The 22,594-nt window shown below is 38.4% G+C and overlaps 2 protein-coding genes across 4 annotated transcripts in view; one reads left to right on the forward strand and one right to left on the reverse strand.

Moving 5' to 3' along the window:
* Positions 1 to 4,871, forward strand: part of MSL2 (male-specific lethal 2 homolog (Drosophila)) — a 45,531-nt gene extending 40,660 nt beyond the window's left edge. For both annotated transcript variants that reach the window (XM_011958172.1, XM_011958173.1), the window contains exon 2: positions 1,071 to 4,871. In XM_011958172.1, coding sequence (XP_011813562.1) covers positions 1,071 to 2,662 — 1,592 coding nt within the window. In that variant the 3' untranslated portion in view covers positions 2,663 to 4,871. The remainder of the gene's footprint in view (positions 1 to 1,070) is intronic.
* Positions 4,872 to 5,919: 1,048 nt separating this feature from the next.
* Positions 5,920 to 22,594, reverse strand: part of PPP2R3A (protein phosphatase 2, regulatory subunit B'', alpha) — a 168,010-nt gene continuing 151,335 nt past the window's right edge. For both annotated transcript variants that reach the window (XM_011958174.1, XM_011958176.1), the window contains exon 13: positions 5,920 to 8,707. In XM_011958174.1, coding sequence (XP_011813564.1) covers positions 8,584 to 8,707 — 124 coding nt within the window. In that variant the 3' untranslated portion in view covers positions 5,920 to 8,583. The remainder of the gene's footprint in view (positions 8,708 to 22,594) is intronic.

Below are 22,594 nucleotides of genomic sequence, written 5' to 3' on the forward strand. Positions count from 1 at the left end.
TTTTTTTTTTCTTTTTTTGAGACTAAGTCTCGCTCTGTTGGTTAGGCTGAAGGGCAGTGGTGTGATCTCAGCTCATGCTACCTCAGTTTCCTGGGTTCAGGTGATGCTTCTGCCTCAGCTCCCTAGCAGCTGGGAGCACAGGTGCATGCCACCATGCCCGGTTAGTTTTTTTGTATTTTTAATAGAAATGAGGTGTCACCATATTGGCCAGGCTGACCTTGAGCTCCTGACCTCAGATGATCTGCCCGCCTCAGCCTTCCAAAGTGCTGGGCTTATAGGCATGAGCCTCTGTGCCCGGCCTGAAACTAATTTTGATCTTTTTTCTTTAAAGTTTATGATTAGTATACATGCGGTAAAAACTGGTTGAAAAAAATTTTTTTTTTTTTTTTTTTTTGTGAAGATACTTTTCTACTGATTAATGCCCTCAAGACTATCTTTTATGAGGCAGGGACTAAATCTCTCTTACTCAAATATTTTTCCCCAGTGTCCAGCACAAAATAATCATTATGATTTTGTTCAGAATGTTGTAGCATTGCCATGTTGTTAGGTTGAGGTCCAAAGGGTTTTGTTTTGTTTTGTTTTTGAGACAGGGTCTCGCTTTGTCACCCAGGCTGGAGTGCAGTGGCAGGATCATAGTTCACCGTAGCCTCAACTCTAGGGCTGAAGCCATCACCTCAGCTTCCTGAATAGCTGGGATTACAGGCACATGCCACCACACCTGGCTATCCAAAGGGTTTTAACCCTAGTTTGTGCTTCTGGTGTCTGATCTTCACATCTTTAACTTTATAGCCTTTGGAGGAAGAGGATAAGAAGATGGACCAGAACATATTGCTTGGGGAGAGAGAGAGAAAGAATCAAGGATGATTTTGGTTTGAGATAACTGAATGGGGATAATAAAGCGAGCTAATTGAGGATTCTTCTGTTTCTTCTAAGATACATTTTTTGTTATCTGGCCTAGTGAGTTTAATTCATCTCAATTTTGATAGATTACTTATATCATCTAAACTTCAGTTTATGAAATGGTAAATTTATTTTACTAAAATCTTTGCTTTCCTCCTTCTCCCCCTTAGGACATTTGCTACAAGATCCTATTGCACCCACCAACTCCACCTGCCAACATTATGTCTGCAAAACTTGTAAAGGCAAGAAAATGATGATGAAACCTTCCTGTAGCTGGTGCAAAGACTATGAGCAGTTTGAGGAAAACAAGCAGTTAAGCATCCTAGTGAACTGCTACAAAAAACTATGCGAGTATATAACACAGACTACACTGGCACGGGATATAATAGAAGCAGTTGACTGTTCTTCTGATATTTTGGCTTTGCTTAATGATGGATCATTGTTTTGTGAGGAGACAGAAAAACCCTCAGATTCATCCTTTACTTTGTGTTTGACACATTCCCCTTTACCTTCAACCTCAGAACCCACAACTGATCCTCAAGCTAGTTTATCTCCAATGTCTGAAAGCACCCTCAGCATTGCTATTGGCAGTTCTGTTATCAATGGTTTGCCTACTTATAATGGGCTTTCAATAGATAGATTTGGTATAAATATTCCTTCACCTGAACATTCAAATACGATTGACGTATGTAACACTGTTGACATAAAAACTGAGGATCTGTCTGACAGCCTGCCACCCGTTTGTGACACGGTAGCCACTGACTTATGTTCCACAGGCATTGATATCTGCAGTTTCAGTGAAGATATAAAACCTGGAGACTCTCTGTTACTGAGTGTTGAGGAAGTACTCCGCAGCTTAGAAACTGTTTCAAATACAGAGGTCTGTTGCCCTAATTTGCAGCCGAACTTGGAAGCCACTGTATCCAATGGACCTTTTCTGCAGCTTTCTTCCCAGTCTCTTAGCCATAATGTTTTTATGTCCACCAGTCCTGCACTTCATGGGTTATCATGTACAGCAGCAACTCCGAAGATAGCAAAATTGAATAGAAAACGATCCAGATCAGAGAGCGACAGTGAGAAAGTTCAGCCACTTCCAATTTCTACCATTATTCGAGGCCCAACACTGGGGGCATCTGCTCCTGTGACGGTGAAACGGGAGAGCAAAATTTCTCTTCAACCTATAGCAACTGTTCCTAATGGAGGCACGACGCCTAAAATCAGCAAGACTGTACTTTTATCTACTAAAAGCATGAAAAAGAGTCATGAACATGGATCCAAGAAATCTCACTCTAAAACCAAGCCAGGTATTCTTAAAAAAGACAAAGCAGTAAAGGAAAAGATTCCTAGTCATCATTTTATGCCAGGAAGTCCTACCAAGACTGTGTACAAAAAACCCCAGGAAAAGAAAGGGTGTAAATGTGGGCGTGCTACTCAAAATCCAAGTGTTCTTACATGCCGAGGCCAACGCTGCCCTTGCTACTCTAACCGCAAAGCCTGCTTAGATTGTATATGTCGTGGCTGCCAAAACTCCTATATGGCCAATGGGGAGAAGAAGCTGGAGGCATTTGCTGTGCCAGAAAAGGCCTTGGAGCAGACCAGGCTCACTTTGGGCATTAACGTGACTAGCATTGCTGTGCGTAACGCTAGTACCAGCACCAGTGTAATAAATGTCACAGGGTCCCCAGTAACGACGTTTTTAGCTGCCAGTACACATGATGATAAAAGTTTGGATGAAGCTATAGACATGAGATTCGACTGTTAAATCAGTGGGTCTTTTAAACCTACTCCTGGTAGGGAAATAGCTACAGTTTTACGGCAGCTATGGTTCTGTTGGTTTAACTTGCCGGAGCTCCTGCATATAGATCACTTGTATCAAGTGTTTTCATTGCTAAGTTATATGTGTTAGTGTCGGGGAAATAGTTTGCAGATAATGGAGGAGTAACCCTACAACTATATGTCCTTAGTTCTTACAGAACCTCATAGTTTGAGAACAAAGCTGATGCAACTGATTTATACAAAATGAACTTTGGCAAGAAAAATAACATTAACCTCATTGTTTATGGCCATGCTTTGTGCATAATCAAAGTTTATGATTAAATGTAAGGAAGTGGTATCTAGTCAGTCCATAAAGATTGTGCTAATTTTTTTGTGGAAAAGTAGCCAATTAGTTCAGGAAACTCAGTGCTGCCTTCAGATGCCATTGATGTTTCTCCTGTTGGAAAGCTGATGTGTCCAGCTCAACTTTTGTGCTGACATTATACCATTTCTGATCATGAAATATTGGCTACTGGTGTATGTAGCAGTTCTTAAATCAGCAGTATTATGAAAAGAAAAAATTCCCCCTCATTAGAATGTTTAAGAAATCTTTTTAAAAAGTAAACAGACTACAAATGTTTAGCTGTTTTCTCATTTCTAGGGAAAAAATTCTAAATCCCTCCATTTTGAGCAGTGTTCTAATTGGATAAATGAAGTGAAGGAGAGTAGTTTTATTCTGAAGGTAATTAAATTTAGACTAGTATGTGACAGAATTTTATAAAAATTTTAGTAATTGGGATTTACTTAAAATAATATCGGAATAATGCCCCCAGACTTGCCCAGATTTATGTGTTGTACTTATTGCCACTGGCCGCCACTTTGACTTTTGTTTTCTATAATAGTTTATTTGCCACAGTCTTTTATTTTGAATATGCTCCTAGTTTTTTTTTTTTAGGGTGCTGTTCATTATGAAGGCGTCTTTTATAGAGGCCTAATAAGAATGCCTTTTTATGAAACCTGTGCATTTAGGTAGGTTGAAGCTAGGAGGATTTTCTTTAGAATGCTCTCTTGCATATAAAGCACAAAGTATGTTTCAGTTTAAATGCACTTCTTCCCGTTAATTTTTATGGGGAAGACGAGTCACAGACATTCTGTTGAAGGGAAATCTAGTCAGTTGCTTCAAAGAGCACAGCCCAAATAAAACAAGGACTGACTAGGTGTAATGAAATAATCTATGATTTAAAAGAAGAGCTGCAGCTTTGACAGTGCTTATTTAAAGAAAAATACTGCTGGAAAATTTCCAATTTCTACTACGTTCACCATCTCTAGTAAGATCCAACATATGTTGAAGTTATGTTTTGATTTGGCACACAGCATGTTCAATGATGGTTACTCGCCTAGTACAAGACATGGAGAAGAAACCTTTGGACACAGAGCAGATGACACCTCCTTCTGTTTTGTAGTGTATACTGGTGTCATTTTCTGTGAATGTGGTCAGGTAGAGTTGTTTTTGTTGTTGTTGTTGGGTTTTTTTTTTGTTTTTGTTTTTTTTTGTTTGTTTTTTTTTTGGTGGGGTGGGGGTGGGCTAAAGCCATAGGAAGAAAAATGTGATGTATGTGTCCAGTATGTACTATTTTGTTTTTGTTTTGCAAGAAGAGTTGAACTATTTTTGATAACAAGAGTAAATGGTGGAAAATGCTTCTTAGTTGTCTTGTCTTTATTTGCTTTCCAAGATTTGGAATTTTATTTAATTGCTTTAAGTATTAGCAGTGTCTTATGAAACATGTATTTACCTAACGTTTGTAACAGTTTTGTGTTGAACCCAGATGCCCTGCTATATAAAGTTGTAAATCTGTTCTTTATTCACTAATGATCACTGCAAAAATGATTAGAAATGAGATTGTACACATGGATGAGGATATATTTTGCAAATCGACTGAACTTTCCTAATATTATGATCTTAAAAAATTCATAGAGTACTTTATTGCTTCCCAAGTTTGATAATCTTGTGTTTTTTTTTTGATGCATGGGAGGTTGGCAATATAGACAAAGTGGAAATCATTAGTATGTGAGGGACTTGATTGTTATGTAATATTGCCAATGATGAATTCAGGTTGTTTTTAGCACAAGTTTCTCTTTTTTATGCTGGTATTCTCACTGCCACATTTTTGGAAACCTGTATTACACCTTAAATCTATCAATAAATGATAGTTTTCTAATTCTATGTTGTAGAATACTGAGGAGTTTGGGGTAGCGTGCTCTGAATGGTCTGTATTATATACATCTGGGGAAGAGTAATCACAGTGCCTTGATTTTTATATTATTTTTCTTTATACCACGAGTTATTTAGGAATGCTGACAAATGGATAATGAGGGATGATTGAGAGATTATTACTGAAGTAACTGGATTTACTAATTCAACAGGATTCGAAACCACCAAAGAATAGCAGCATTTAATATGACACATCCTGAATTGTTGAGTCCTTGTTATTAACATCAATGATCAAATGATCTTTTACCTTAGGTAATAGTTCTAGAGCTGACCATTTTATCTTTTTGGTTAATTAGGTCTGCATTTCCATGAAGAGTTGTAGTATGGTCCTAGGGATAAAGAATTCCATTTATTTCATTGTATTCTTAGTTAAAACAATTTCATGGTGACCTTGTTGAAGAAGAGTAAAAGTTTTACGGCAATCAGATGAAAAATAAATTGTCCATAACCATATCATAGATAACAAATAGAAGTGCTTTAGAAAATACTAAGTTCAAAGTATAGTATTTTGACCAAATCTAATACTTGGATGGTATTTTATACTTTTTTTAAAAAAATTAAAAGCTGGGCATAGTGGTGTGTGCCTGTAATCCCAGCTGCTTAGGAGGCTGAGGTGGGAGAATCACTTAAGCTCAGGAGTTCGAATCCAGCCTGGGCAACATAGTGAGACCTTGCCTCTTAAATAAAATTTAGGTACCCCAAAACACGCAGTTACATATTCTTTTAAAATAATGCGTTATAGATGAGGCTAAAGTGTACCTTGATTCCTGTGAACTCCGCCTCATTCACAAACTCTGGTCCTCTTCCCTGTCCCCTGAGGAAATCATTTCTCAGTATATTATCATTACTACAAAGACCTTTCTTTGTAGTTTTCACATGGGCTCAAAGAGTTATTCTGACATTCAAGCTTGTTTACAGTGTTACAGACATAAAAATGAGGTGCAGGTATGATTAAAAGCACGTGTGTGTAGTAATTACCTTAATGAACATGATTCATATTTGACAACTTTATTTAGTTTTGCTAAAAGGGAAAAAACAAAAGTCATGCAGCCTTCTCCAAACACATCTTAACATTTCAAAAAGCTGAGCAAATCTCATATAACACTTTGAATGGTACACAGTGACATAGATAAGATGCAGGGAAGATATATGGAATTTTATTAGTTTGATTACCTTGGTAATGTTATGCTATTAAACTCATTTCTCACTGAATTAGCATTAACATCATGATAATAACCCTCAGCTTTTATCAAGGGGCCTGGAATATTGTAACTTGAAAATTCCAGTTTGGCAGTAATGATTATATTTGACTTTCTACCAGAAAGTCAAATATATTCTACCTTAATTCCTCAGAATTCACATTCCTTGCATTCAGCTCCAAGAAAGGAGTACAATAAAACAAACACATTCTTATAATTCCTGAAAATGTAGTAATGTGGGTAAACTATTACAATAGCCCATCTTAAATGGAATGGTATTGATAGATGTACTTTTATAATAGACTTTGGAAGAGAATGGGGTCTTGCTCTGTTGCCTAGGCTGGAGTGCAGTGTCATAATCGTAGCTCACTGCAGCCTCGAAGCCCTGGGCTCAAGCGATTCTCCTGCCTCAGCCTCCCAAGTTGGTAGGACTACAGGTGTGCATCACCATGCCCAGCTAAGCTTATTTTTTTGTAGAGACGGAGTCTGTGTCGCCCAGGCTGGTCATTACTCCTGGGCTCAAGTGATCTTCTTTGGCCTCCCAAAGTGTTGGGATTATAGGCATGAGTCACCATGCCCAGCCAATAATTAGAGACTTCAAAAACCAGATGAAAGTGAAAGCAAGAGGACTTCAGTAAGGAGAACCAAGGTAAAAAAGCCAAATAGTATATTGTAAAATTGAATTTTATTTTTACTTTTTGGTGAATCTTACTAGTAGTTTAGATCATTATGGATAATAAAACATTTAAACCGTATCTGGCTTCTAAGAAAATTTTTTTTTTTTTTTGTATTTCTATCTGAAATAAAATGATTGCTTTTCTTCCCTGGTAAAGGCTGGATGGGATTGGTATAGGACATTTCATTTATCACATAAATAATCTTAATAATCAGTGTGTTTAGGTTATTGAATATTGTTTCCTAAAAATTGTTTTTTTAAGCTTTTAATTATTTTGTGTGAACTACTAAATAGCTGCAGTAGTTACTGCTTTCTGTAACAGTTAAATGGAAGATCAGTTCTAATGAAGATAAAATGACAGGAAACTGGGAGCTTGTGACAGGCAGGAGTCCTAGGATTGTTAACTTACTGTACTGTACCTGGTTTATAGCATATTTCCTAAATTCTCCTTTTCTTTTACCATAACCCTAACCCAAGGTTCATTTCACTGCTTGGCTTTTATGCCAGCAAGGAGGGAACCAAGGTAGGGTGGAAAGGGAAGCTATTCTTGACACTTTCAGAACTAGTTAAAAAAAAAAAAATCTAGGGGAAAAGCTGATGACTGACAGATGGATATTAAGTTGCTTGGGGGTTTTACTTACATCAGAAATGTCTATTCTTTTTAATAGTTTCTTTTCAAGGATATTACAGGATTTGGCTGGACTGTGGCCTGATGAAAAATGTAGGATTCTGCAGTGAACACATCTACGGTAAATAATAGCTTTCTTTTACAGGTGTATCATTTTCCATTTCCTTGATATTGAGGTGGATGAAGTATCTGTAGTAATTTTTTTGAACATGAAGTAAGGAATAACATTGATTGAGGCCTTACTTTATTAGCTAGTCTAATATTCCTAGGAGAAAGGAATATATCTGGTAAGAATTTTAATGTATCATTATTTCTTTATGTCTTCAAGCAGGCCTTCTGATAGGAAGTGAAAACAGTATTAACTAATTTGGAGATTAAATACATCATTCAATAGTTCAATGAATAAAAGATAAAAGGGATTTTTCCAAGTATGAGTCAAATTCTGTACTTGATTTAAGAAGCTTTTTTTTTTTTTTCTTGAGATCTTATATAAGATCCACAGTCAGGGAGGTTACCAGAGCTTGCCAGCAAAGTTGGAAGGCCCAGTGGTTACAATACCTGAGGATGTAAAGTGACTAGTAGTTTGGCAGGTAACTGTGAAATTACATTAAGCCAGGTAAGTTCAAGATCTTTGAACTCCAGTATACATATAATTAAAAGAAGTCTCTGAGATGTTTTGGCAGTGCTTTTATTACTAGGGCTAAGTCAATTCTGGAGGCCCTTACTACTTTTTCAAGTTCCAGAATTTTTTGACTCAAGTTTTCTGCAAGTGAAGGTTTCTTCTAGGCTCCATAGGAGCCCAGAGGGGACTCAGATGCCAGCCAATAGAGGCAACTTCAGTCACCTGTGTAGAGAACCGTGCTTGGCACTGTCCCCAAGAGATCCTTGGTACATTCAAGGGTGTAGAGTGCTGACTTTGGAAGGCGATGGAACCACTTCTGAGGAAAAGCTCCGTAAGAGGTTTGAGGCAAATTGGAGGAGTCTCCTAAGTTAAATGTGTATCCAGACCTACTGCTTAAAAACAAAGTTCCTAGTGCAGATACACACTTGGAGAAATCAAAGTCTTTAAAAAGCAGTATGCAAACGAGAACATCTCTTCACAAGAAAGAAACATTTAAAATACACATCTTCGTTTCATTGTAGACACTGGGAGTTATTCTTCATCCACTGATTGAAGCTTTCCACATTTCTCTGGAAGGCTTGCACTTAGTATTTTACTGCCTTTGTTTCCAAATTCAGAGGGAGAGGCAGGTTCATCTGTTTCATAATCTTCAAAACTGAAATAAAGCAAAAATGAATTAACTGATTAAAGTTTTAATGGTTGGGTAGAAATCAATATGGCAAACACGAGCCTCAAGACCAGCCCGCAAAGGTATCTTTAGTTGCTAAATGGAGGCTGTGAGCAACTGAACTGCCCTGAAGGAGACAACACTCCAGAGCAGAAAACACATTCTTCTCCCTGTTCCTTAAAGCTTAAGTCCATGTCAGAATTTGTTGAAAATGTTCCATATCAAGCTTTCCCTATGGTTGTTGGTGGGAGTGAGGGAATTACAGATGGTACAAGGTTAAGAAAAATTTGAGGTCCATAAAGTATGAGCTTTACATGACCTTATTAAAGTGGTTTCCACTCAAAGTGGCAAATCTTTTTTTTTTTTTTTGAGACAGAGCCTTGCTCTGTCACCCAGTCTGGAGTGGAGTGGCACGATCTTGGCTCACTGCAACCTCTGCTTCCCGGGTTCAAGCGATTCTCCTGCCTCAGCCTCCCCAGTAGCTGGGACTACATCCATGCGCCACCACACCTGGCTAAGTTTTGTATTTTTAGTAGAGATGGAGTTTCACCATGTTGGCCATGCTGGTCTGGAACTCCGGACCTCAGGTGATCTGCCCACTCTGGCCTCCCAAAGTGCTGGGATTACAGGCTTGCGCCACTGGTCGGTCAGAGTGGCAACTTTCTCAACTCTGATTGCTTTATAGCTTCCCTCCGTGGCTTCCAAGTAACACAAATAGATGTTCAAGTGCGTAGGTCAAACTGACTAAAGCCCGTTTATAGATTTCCCATCTTTCTGCTTTGTAGACCTCTACAGCATACCTAGACCTAGATATTCATCCTGGGAAGATGTCCTCTTGCCAAACCTTTTAGGTGTTGCTGGTATCCCCTGAATACTGTATCCTCCAGGCTACCCCTAAGGTTGGCTTTAGGCAGAGATGAAATACTTTCTCTTGGAAATGATGTGGCTGCCTGAAATACTGATAAATATTCCGAGGCTCTATCTCTGAGCCTCATATGTAGATATGTACATCAGAAAAATGTACATCAGTTAGCAATGTTTATTATAGTATTTGACATCACTGGCTTAGCCCTTGCAGGGATCTGTGGACATACAGTCCCTTCATCAAAAAGGTACCAAGGCCAATTAGTGAGGGAAAATACGCTGAGGTAGGTATATACAGTAGGGGGCACCTATTCAAGTTCCTAAAACATTGTGTGTGTGTGTGTGTGAAGTTTTTTTTCTGAGATGGAGTATCCCTCTGTCACCCAGACTGGAGTGCAGTGGGGCCATCTTGGCTCACTGCAACCTCTGCCTCCCAAGTTCAAGTGATTTCTCCTGCCTCAGCCTCCCGAGTAGCTGGGATTTACAGGCATGTGCCACCATGTCTGGCTAATTTTTGTATATTTAGTAGAGATGGGGTTTCACCATGCTCACCAGACTGGTCTTGAACTCCTAACCTCAAGTGATCCACCTTTCTTGGCCTCCCAAAATGCTGGGATTACAGGCATGAGCCACTGTGCCCAGTCAACATCTTTTTGTTTTTGAGATGGAGTCTCGCTCTGTTGCCCAGGCTGGATGGAGTGCAGTGGCACGATCTTGGTTCACTGCAACCTCTGCCTTCTGGGTTCAAGCAATTCTCCTGCCTCAGCCTCTCAAGAAGCAGAGATTATGGATGTATACCACCATGCCTGGCTAGTTTTCGTATTTTTTCAGTAGCGACAGGGTTTCACCATGTTGGCCAGGCTGATCTTGAACTCCTGACCTCAGGTGATCCACCCCCCTCAGCCTCCCAAAGTGCTGGGATTACAGGTGTGAGCCACTGTGCCTAGCTTAAGCCAACATTTTTGAATAGAGGTTAGAGGTTTAAACTTTTTAAAAAGCTTACTTGATAGAAAATTGTTCCCTATCACTACCAGTTTGTGATACTATCAAAAGTTATAGTTTGTTCATTTAATAAAACTACTGCATTCTATTCTTGTTTCCACTCCTCTTCCCCCATCTCCTTGAGGCCTCAATGCGGCATGGGATGTGCTGGATAAGGAGGCAACAGGAGAGGAACTTTCCGCTAACCCAAGTGAAATGGTTGATGGCAGAGCCTCTGTTAGGGGGAACAAAATTCTCAAAACCACTGCTGCTGATTTCTTGTCAGGATGGGAGCATTTTCTTCCCCTTGGTGCCCTAACTTGCTGTCTGTAAGCTATCAGTGTTAAATACCTCAATGTAGGTTTATGAATAAGGCATATTTTCAGTTAAGTGTGAAGTGAGACTCATTCAGTAAATATTTGAACTCCTATTGCTAAGTGTAAGAGCCAAATGCTAGGATTACAATGATGAAAAAGACTGAAGCAGCCCTCTCCTCATATCTCTTGTAGCCTAACGGAGACCTTATGGAGTTAGGGATTAAGTGATTTAGCCTTAAAGCATAGGCTTTGGAGTCAGATTGTAAAAGTCAGGTTCCAATCTGGGTTTGATCACTTAATGTGACTTTGGGCATGTTGGTGAGTGACACCTAATCCTATATTGCGGGAGGGGTTACACATTTTTGTGTATGTCATTTCTGAAGAAAACGTTTGCAAAAGGAAGTTCATTCAATAACCCTCCTTTGTCAGCATCCTGGAGACTCCTCTTAATTTTGCTGGTTCTCAACTAGGGTGATTCCCCCCCACCAGGGGACATTTAGGAATGTCTGGAGACATGTCTGTGTCTTGCTTGTCACAAGTGAGTGGGTCCTACTGGCATCTAGTGGGCAGCGTGCAGGGATGGTGCTAAACATCCTACAATGTGCCATACATCTCACAATAAAATTACCCATCTTAGAACTCTCGCTCCTTCAATGCTAGTGTGTCCCAGGTTCTGGACTAATAAGCTCTTGTCATTTTGTACTTCCCTGGTAAGCTTAGTCTTTCCCATGGCTTTACTCACCACTTACTCACCTATGGTTTCTAAACTATGTCCAGCCTCAGCCTCTTTCTAAGCTGGAGAACTCCATGTATCCAGCTGCCTACTATATAGATGGCTCTTTCAGAACAGCAGCATGTATAAACTTGAACTCATGCTTCCCACTGCCCTGGTTCTCCCTATTTTAGTCAATGGCACTGTCACCTGCCCACTCAAAGCCAGAAACTCAGTTATCCCAAGTTCCTCTTTCCTCACCTCATTACAGTTGACCATATGGATACAAGCCTGCCTCTTCCTCCCTACCACCACCGGCTTCAGTTCAGGGTACCATACTTTCTTGTCTGGATTACACTCTTGCCACATATCCTTTGCTACTGCCATACCAGGCTGTTTATGGTGTTGGAATAGGTTATGGTCTTGGGACCTAATGCTACTGTACATGTTTTTCAATTGCCTGAAATGCCCTTTCCTCTTTGGCTAGCTTGTGTTCATCTTTTAATCAGATGTCACGTGCAGGTTTCCTGATTCTTGACTCCTGAATTAACCACATACATCTGACTCAGATGTATGTAATGGCTTCCTTACTTGTCTCCCTACTTCTATTCTTGCACTTCCACTACTCTGGCAGAATGGTCTTCAGAAAACCTAAGGGGTAGGGGTTATATCACTCCCTTGCTTAACAATTTTCAGTGGCTTCCCTAGGCCCTGCATGATCTGGCCCGTTAAGACTTTGTAATCACATCTCCCTCTGTTGCTCACTATACTCTGGCCACACTAGGCTTTAAAAATCTCCCCAACATACTGTTTCCTGCCTCAAAATCACTGCACACAGTCACATATTTTACTCCCTGCCTGGGACATTTTTGCTGTTTTTCAACCTTTTAGGTCTTGTCACCTACTCAGAAAAGTTCTTCCCTCAGCACTGTAAGTTGCAACTCCTTGTCCATTATTGGTTCATATTATCTGTCTCCTTCATATTTACATAATTAAATCTGTCCCCACTTGACTGTAAAGTGTCCGTTTTGTAGCTCACTAATTTCCTTGGGCTATAGTACAGTGATTGGCACTAAGTGCTCAAAATGCATGGCTGAATGAAAAGTGATGTCCTAATGCTCTTGTGAAACAGTGTGTAGAGCTGCCGGGACAGGATTGGAATCAGTAAAATGGTGAGAGTGCAGAATTCATTCATTTTCATTCATTCATTCATTTTGAAATAGAAATCTCGCTCTGTCGCTCAGGAGGGCAATGGCGTGATCTTGGCTCACTGCAACCTCTGCCTCCCAGGGTCAAGCCATTCTCCTGCCTCAGCCTCCCGAGTAGTTGGGATTAAGACACATGCCATCACGCCAGCTAATATTTGTATTTTTAGTAGAGACGGGGTTTCACCATGTTGGCTAGGATGGCCTCGATCTCCTGACCTTGTGATCACCCCCCGGCCTCCCAAAGTGCTGGGATTACAGGTGTGAGCCACCGTGCCCGGCCTGAGGACAAATTCTTTAACATAGTATTGTTAGCATGAGGGGATATGATGGTTCATGTAATTTGGCCAGCAACACCACTGTCTTTAGAAACTTATTTCCCTAAGTAAGTTTTCCCTTTCAGATGAGCAGTTTCTGGGCAAAAGTATTCAGGCGGGCTCTGCAGATTCCTGGCATGGAAACAGAAAAGCTGGAATGAGCAGAGATAATGACTGGCACATACATGGTTTGACAAAGGATTGCATACAGTTTCAGAGTGTTGTCTGGGAGTTATGTTTTGATTCCAATTTCCAGGATTCTGACTATCTACAGGGACAAAGGAATAGAGTATTTGATTCAGGGATTATCTGGGCAAATATAAGACATATGGTACCTATAGGCATAGAATAAAATGTTCAATATTTTGGCCTGGTGCGGTGGCTCACACCTGTAATCACAGCACTTTGGGGGAGGCCAATGTGGGCAGATTACCCGAGGCTGGGAGTTCGAGACCAGCCTGATCAACATGGAGAAACCCTGTCTCTACTAAAAATACAAAATTAGCTGGGTGTGGTGGCACATCCCCGTAATCCCAGCCACTCGGGAGGCTGAGGTCGGAGAATCGCTTGAACTCGGGAGGCGGAGGTTGCAGTGAGCTGAGATCGTGCCACTGCACTCCAGCCTGGGTGACAAGAGTGAAACTCCATCTCAAAATAAACAAACAAACAAAAAATAAAATAAAAGTTCCATATTTCTCTAGTTTGAAGTCTATAATGCTTCAGGAATAGAAGTGTGTGATTTATCTTTATACTTTTAAGTTAAAAATAGATATCCTAAGCCACTTACATAAAATGGACTAGCTGAAATATTTGGAAGTTGGATATTTGGTTCACTGAATTTTCTTAACCCATCCAGTGACCAGAAAACCTTTAGTTTCAACTCTTGCTGAAGTTTCCTAATACGTACCACTTGCTTTCCTGCCCCAGGAAGTAGATTTCACTTCATTTTTGATGGTTAAAGGAACTCTTGCAGTTCCCCAGAATCATAAGCTATCAATTGTTAATTCTTACTCACTGTGGATGTAGACAGCATAAAAATGTGGGCTAAATATATTGTAATTATGAACTGGAAGGACAGGGTCTCAAATCATGTTTATTACCAAGCACAGTGCCTGGCACAGAGTAGGTTACCAGTAAATATCTGTTCAAATAAATTAAAATTGGCTTTGATATGGTTTGTTCAATGTGGAAAAAAATAAAACATTAATCTCAGGCCCATGTAGAGGCTCCGTTTATTAAGCATTAAAAAGTAATTCTAAACTAGTATATCTGTAATATTATAACTCATGTTTTGGAATATTAATTCATGTCATTCCTTCTTTTTCTTCCTCTATACCCTAATATATACACACAACCCTCCATCATCCCTGTTTCCCCGTTCCTCTCCTACATTCTTCCGCCTCACTGAGGATACTTTGGCTTCATACTTCTCACTAGTTACATTCGTGGACGATTGCTCTGATGGGTTTCTGGCTGGCCTCCTTTACCTACAGTGCCTTAATTTCCAGTGCTGATGGATGTACATGTAGATCTCTGACAGAGTAATTCATGTATTTTTAATACAAAGGAAAAAGCTGCCTTTAAAAACATTCAGTAGGAAACAGTTCTAAACTGCCCAAATGTCCAATAACGGAAATGGATGTGAGTTATTGCTTGAGAGAACACTGAAGCATTCCAAGTCCTGTTTTTCAACACATTAGTAACAAGTGTCAAAAAGAAATATACCAAGTATAAAATAATGGTTATCCCTGGATCACTGAACCAAGAGTGATTTTAATCTCTATATTTTCCATTTTTTTCAAGTATTAGTCAAATTGGCAGAAAAGCTTGTTTCTGATTATTGAGGGTCTCGGTTTCTTAGGATAGTAACATGGAAGACCCTTTAGCCTGCTTTACATAATTTCTGTGGCGTTTTTAATGTATTCTATTGCATAAACTGTAAGAATGTTAATTATAAATATGGTATCATAACCTGTTATCTTCATATAGGTAACACATTTAGTTGACTTGGATTAAGTAACTGGTACCCTGTCTTTCTGGCTTCTCTTACGAGGGTTGAATTTATATAAATGCTGTTTTATGCTGTGATCAGTTTGTGTGCTAGACATGTTAATTTGCAATGTTTACAGCCTCATACTTATGGAAACTTTGGTCTTACTTCACCTCACTGAGATCTGTAGTGATTACTAGGTTACTTACTGAAGACATTACATAACTACCAGTCTTGAAATCAGGAGCTACAGATGCTTAGCACAATGGCTACCTGTGATTGTTGTTAGATGGAGGATTTTAAGTTGTTTTTGGAGGGCTAAATCGTCTGGACTACTGTAGATATCCTTGTAGTGAGGGTGGCTGCTGTATTGCTGTGGTCTGTGTCTTTCAGTAAACATTTGCTGAGGACCTCCTACCTAACAGTCTGCCAGATGCTGGGACTACAAGACTAAGAAAACGTTCTTGCCCCCTGAGGAGCTCACAATCTAATGGTAAAACAAATAGCTCCATTTTTTTTTTTTTTAGCATTTATATACCAGACATTGTTAGATTCATTATATATATTATCTCTTAATTCTCAGTACAATCTTGCTGTTCATGCAACAGATATTTACTGTGTCAAGCAGTAAAATGTGCCCTAGGAGTGAAGGGAGCAAGATAAGTGATAGAATGCTAATGTTACAGCTGAATAAACTACTTCAGAGAGGTTAGGTAATGTGATCACAAAAGTGGTAGTAATAAACAGCCATTGTTTATTGATTACACAGACACTATGCCTAAGGGCCTTGCATTATATACACTGTCTTATTTAATCCTTAAAACAGCTCAGTGTGGCAAGTGGTACCCTTATTTTTAAAGGGGATGCTGAAGCTTGGATGCCTGAGATTCCATAGCTTCTGTGATAAAGCAAGGGTTTGAAGTTAGGTTTGTCTAACTTCAAATTTCATGCTATTAACCATGATGTTTTACATCTATCTATCTATCTATCTATCTATCTATCTATCTATCTATCTATCTATCTATCTATCTATCTATTTTTTTTCTTGAGACGGAGTCTTGCTCTGTTGTCCAGGCTGAAGTGCAATGGTGTGATCACAGCTCACTGCAACCTCCACCTCCTTCCTAGGTTCATTGAAATGATCCTCCCGCCCCAGCCTCCCAAGTAGCTGGGATTATAGGCACACATCACCACGCCCAGCTAACTTTTGTATTTTTAGTAAAGATGGGGTTTTGCATGTTGGCCAGGCAGATCTCGAACTCCTGGCCTCATCTGCCTGCCTCAGCCTCCCAAAGTGTTGGGATCACAGGCCTGAGCCACTGCACCAGGCCCATGATGTTATATTGTATTTCTCCTATATGGAGTAGTAATAGCTACTATTTATCATGAGCCATGTGCCAGGTGTTTACATATAGTATCTTAGATTCTCACAGTCACCTCAGGAAGCTGATGCTGATGCCTTCTGAAACTGAGCCTCAGGAGTCAAGTAACCTGCTCAGCTGGTAAGTGGACCAGATCTGTCTGGCTCCTAAGCCTCTGGTCTTTCTGTGGTACCAACATTCTTCCCTTTCTGATACCAGAGTCTGGCAATTTCTGTTTGACAGTTAGACTCACCCTAACATATTTGTGATTCTTTCTTGAGATGAAACCCTAGTTGATTTAGCCTTGGGAATTTAGGTCTGGCCTTGCTTTTGCACCAGTTGGTCAGTTGTTATTCCTGTAAACGGGCCTTTTCCTTCCCTTTGTTCACATTCTAGTGCTTGCTCTATAGACTGTGGCTTTTGTAAGCCTCCTTGCCCCTTGGGACCTCATAACCCACATGTGTTCTGTGTAGGCCTTATCTTATCTCCCACAACATGAGAAGTGGGGTATCCAGCAAGCAGCAAGAGCCTCTCAGATACAAAGGTCGAATTTCACTACAGCTGGTCTCTGTGTCTCCTCTTGTGACCCCTCCTCACCTGTGCTTCTGTCTGCAACCCCCTGCCTCCTCTTTCTTCCTTCCAGGCACACTAGCACGTTCTCTCAGTGCTACCATAACTTGAAAATACTTTTGCTTGAGCCCGTTATTTATTCTCTTGAGATGCCATTAGTTTCTCTTTCAGATGAACATATGTCTATTTGTTTAGATCTGCTATTTCTTCTTCCTTTAAAGCAGGTTATAAAACAATAGTAACATTTTTTGTAAAATAAATGATCTAGTTGCACAGAAATGTCTAGAAGAATATACTCCAAAGTGATAAGACAGCCTGTCTCTGGGTGGTGAATTTTAGGTGTAGATTTTTGTTTACATTCTAACTCTTCTGCAATGAACATGTATTACCTATATAAACAGATAAAGGAGAAAAATAATTTTTTCCCGTTTGTTAAAGTAATACAGTACATGCTCGTTACATGAACCTTTATAAATTATAGAACAGTATAAAAAACCAAATTACTTGCAATCCCACAGCCCAGAGTTAATGACTGTTAATATTTTGGGGTGTTATCTTTTAGCTTGTGTATATATATACACACATTTTAAGTACAAAGATTATATCACAATTTTGTAATCTTGATTTTTCTATGAAATTAAAAACTTTCAAGTACATTTCAATAGCTGCATGTTATGACACATAGATACTATGACTTATTTAACCATTCTATTATTGAACATCTGTGTTGCTTTGAATTTATTTTAGAATTACCTGTGACCAATGCCAACTGTTTAGATGACACAATTCTATCCAAATTTCTGATTATTTACAATAGATACTCAGAATTATCATTAGGGAGTCAAAGGGCATAAATTCAAGTTGTTGCTATATATTGTCAAATTACTTTCCAGGGACACTGGGGCAATATGCTTTTACCAGTAATGTTTGAAAATGCGTGTCTTCCTGCAGTAAGCCTAGAGTGAAGTGTTTCTGCAATTTGCTTCTTCTGGGAGACAGCAGTGAAGACGCTATATTTTAACTGTGTCTGTATGTCTTCCCATCCTGTCTTGCATTCGCCAGTATCCAATAATGCTTAATATACAGTAGGAATGCAAACATTTATTGAATATTATCCTTAACATTTATGTTTTAAAAATTGTTGCCAATTTAATAAGCTAAAATTTTTTGGCTCTTGCTTTTTTAAAAACAGCTTTATTTAGGTATAATTTACATACCATAGATTTTACCAATTTTAAGTGTTCAGTGCATTTTAGTAAATTTTTTTTTTTTTTTTTTGAGATGGAGTTTCACTCTTGTTGCCCAGGCTGAAGTGCAATGGCGTGATCTCAGCTCACTGCAACCTCTGCCTCCCAGGTTCAAGTGATTTTCCTGCCTCAGCCTCCCTAGTAGCTGGAATTACAGGCACCTGCCACGACATTTTTGTATTTTCAGTAGAGATGGGGTTTCACCATCTTGGCCAGGCTGGTCTTGAACTCTTGACCTCACGTGATCCACCCACCTCAGTCTCCCAAAGTGCTGGGATTTTTCTGGTCTGGTTGCTTTCACTTGGCTTGATTATTTTGAGATTCATCTATGTTGTGATTATCAATAGTTCATTCCTTTATTTTACCATAAACTGAATTAATATTATCCTTAAAAATTATGTTTTAAAAATTGCTGCTAACTTTATTTTACAATTAGTAAATTTTTACAATTGTGTAATGATCACCACAATCCAATTTTAGAACAGTTATTTCCCTATCTCCCTGGTGCTTGTTGGCATATAGTCTCCACTCTCATTCCTAGAAAAAGGCAACCACTGATCTGCTTTCTGGTGCTGTAAGTCTGCCTTTTCTAGAAGTTTCAGATATATGGAATCATAATATGTAGTCTTTAGTGTCTGGCTTCTTTCATATAGAATATTTATGAAAGATTCGTCCATGTTGTTGCAACTATTAGTAGTTCTATCTTTTTTTCTTTCATTTTCAAGGTATAATTGATATACAATAAGCTACTCATATTGAATGTGTAATGAACTTTTGACTGTTGTATATACCTGTGAAATTACAACAATCAAGCTAATGAAAATATCCATCACCTCCCACCCCTCAAACATTTTCTCATGCTCTTTTATAATAATTTCCCCTTCCCAGGCAACCACTGATCTGCTTTCTGTCACTATAGGTTAATATGTATTTCTTAGAATTTTATGTAAAGGGAATCATACATTATATATACTATTTTTCTGGTCTGGTTGCTTTCACTTGGCTTGATTATTTTGAGATTCATCCATGTTGTGATTATCAATAGTTCATTCCTTTATTTTATACATATATATAGTAAAATCTTATATATATCATATATATGTATATATGATTGATATATATGATGTATATATGTATACAGATAACATATCTCATATATATCATATGGTGGAATGTTATAAAAATACATATATTTAAAATATATATTTTTGTCCTTGCTTGAAAGTCTCTCATGAAAAGATATATTTTGCTTATTAGTTCACCAGTTTGATAGACATGTGGATGATTTCCAGTTTGGAGCTACTAGGGAACAATGCTGTTATGAACACTGGGCGAGCTTTTCTCTTGGGTAGATTTCTAGGAGTGAAATTATTGATTCATATGCCAAATGTATGTTTAACTTTTTAAGAAACTGCCAAACTTTTCTAAAGAAGTTGTATAGTTTTACATCCTTATCAGCCCAATGTATGAGAGTTCTGGTTTCTCCACATCACTGCCAACTGGTGATTTTAGTTGTTCCAGTGGCTATGTAGTATATCTCACTGAGGTTTTAATTTGCAATTTCCTAATGTCTAATAATACTGAACATCTTTTCATATACCTATTTACTATTTGTACCTCCTTTTTAGTATGTATTCAGACGTTTTGTCTATTTTAAAAATTGGGTTATTAGTGTTTTTATTATTTAGAGTTCTTTACATATTCTGGATATGAGTTCTTTATCAGAATGTTTTGGAAATATTTTCTCCTGGTCTGTTTTTTCGTTTTCTTAATGGTGTCTTCTGAAGAGCAATCGTTTTTAATTTTGAAGGAAGTCTAACGTATCAATTTTTAAAAATTAATCTTGCTTAACCCAAGGTCACAAAGATTTTTTCCTATGTTTTATTCCAGAAGCGTTGTAGTTTTAGCTCTTAGAGTTAGTTCTATGATTCCTTTTTAAATTTTTTTATATTTAGCACAAGGTATACAGACTGGAGTTCCTTTCGGCACATGGATATCCAATTATTTTAGCATCATTTTTGAAAAGACCATCTTTTCTCTTTTGGTTAATTAGTTGGAGTGTTACATTGATATCTCTGTATATATATATATATATATATATATATACACACACACACACACACACCAATGCTACAATGTCTTGATGATTGGTTTACAGTAAATTTTGAAATCAGGTCATCTAATCCTTCAACTTTGTTCTTTTTAAAAAAGTGTTTTGGCTATTCTAGATATTTTTCATTTTCCATATAAGTTTTAGAATTTACTAATTTCTACAACAAAAAGTCTGCTGGGATTTTGACAGGCATTAGGTTAAATCCATACACTGATTTGGGGATAACTGACATTTTAACAATGCTGAGCTTTCTAATTTTCCATTTATTTAGATCTTCTTTAATTTCTCTCAGCATTGTTTTTTTAGTTTCATTGTACAAGTATTATTTTATTATGTTTATTCATATTTTATTTGTTCCTATTTTTCATATTCTTTTTGATATGATTGTTAATAGAATTACCTTTTATTTCAATTTCATCACTGGAGTGCTCATTGCTAGTATATGGAAATACTGTACTACTGATTTTTTGTATACTGAGCTTGTATTCTGAGATTGTGCTAATTCACTTAATAGTGCTGGTATCTTTTATGTAGATTCCTTAGTCTTCAATTTGTAGGTCACATCATCTGTGAATATACAGTTTTACATCTTCCTTTCCAATCTGAATGCCTTTAAAGTCTTTTTCTTGCCTTATTGCACTGGGTAGGTCCCCCCAGTTACAATGGTTGAGTAGAAACAGTGAGGAATAGAAACATCCCTGCCTGGTTCTTGATCTTAGGAAAAAGGCATTCATTTTTTAAAATTATACTTTAAGTTCTAGGGTACATGTGCACAATGTGCAGATCTGATACATAGGTATACATGTGCCATGTTGGTTTGCCACACCCATCAACTCATCATTTACATGAGGTATTTCTCCTAATGCTATCTCTCCCCTAGCCCCCGACCCCCTGACAGGCCCTGTGTGTGATGTTCCCTGCCCTGTGTCCAAGTGATCTCATTGTTCAATTCCCACCTACGAGTGAGAACATGCAGTGTTTGGTTTTCTGTCCTTGTGGCAGTATGCTGAGAATGATGGTTTCCAGCTTCATCCACGTCCCTGCAAAGGACATGAACTCATCCTTTTTTATGGCTGCATAGTATTCCATTTTCTTAATCCAGTCTATTATTGATGGACATTTGGGTTGGTTCCAAGTCTTTGCTATTGTGAATAGTGCCACAATAAACATACATGTGTATGTGTCTTTATTGTAGCATGATTTATAATCCTTTGGGTATATACCCAGTAATGGGATTGTTGGGTCAAATGGTAATTCTAGTTCTACATCGTTGAGGAATTGCCACACTGTCTCCAACAGTGGTTCAACTAATTTACACTCCCACCAACAGCATAAAAGCTTTCCTATTTCTCCACATCCTCTCCAGCATGTTGTTTCCCGACTTTTTAATGATCGCCATTCTAACTGGCATGAGATGGTATCTCATTGTGGTTTTGATTTGCATTTCTCTGATGACCAGTGATGATGACCACTTTATCATGTGTCTGTTGGTTGCATAGATGTCTTCTTTTGAGAAGTGTCTGTTCATATCCTTTGCCCACTTTTTGATGGGATTGTTTTTTTCTTGTAAATTTGTTTGAGTTCTTTGTAGATTCTGGATATTAGCCCTTTGTCAGATGGGTAGATTGCAAAAATTTTCTCCCATTCTGTAGGTTGCCTGTTCACTCTAATGGTGATGGTAGTTTCTTTTGCCATGCAGAAGCTCTTTAGTTTAATTAGATCCCATTTGTCAATTTTGGCTTTTGTTGCCATTGCTTTTGATGTTTTAATCATGAAGTCCTTGCCCATGCCTATGTCCTGAATGGTATAGCCTAGGTTTTCTTCTAGGGTTTTTATGGTTTTAGGTCTAACTTAATTAAGTATTTAATCCATCTTGAATTAACTTTTGTATAAGGTGTAAGGAAGGGATCCAGTTTCAGCTTTCTACATATGGCTAGCCAGTTTTCCCAGCACCATTTATTAAATAGGGAATCCTTTCCCCATTTTTTGACTTTGTCAGGTTTGTCAAAGATCAGATGGTTGTAGATGCGTGGTGTTATTTCTGTGGCCTCTGTTCTGTTCCATTGGCTTATATATCTGTTTTGGTACTAGTACCATGCTGTTTTTGATACTGTAGCCTTGTAGTATAGTTTGAAGTCAGGTAGCATGATGCCTCCAGCTTTGTTCTTTTTGCTTAGGATTGTCTTGGCTATGCGGGC

This window comes from Colobus angolensis, unplaced genomic scaffold (genome assembly GCF_000951035.1).
Source record: "Colobus angolensis palliatus isolate OR3802 unplaced genomic scaffold, Cang.pa_1.0 Scaffold46, whole genome shotgun sequence".
Classification (NCBI taxonomy): Eukaryota; Metazoa; Chordata; class Mammalia; order Primates; family Cercopithecidae; genus Colobus; species Colobus angolensis.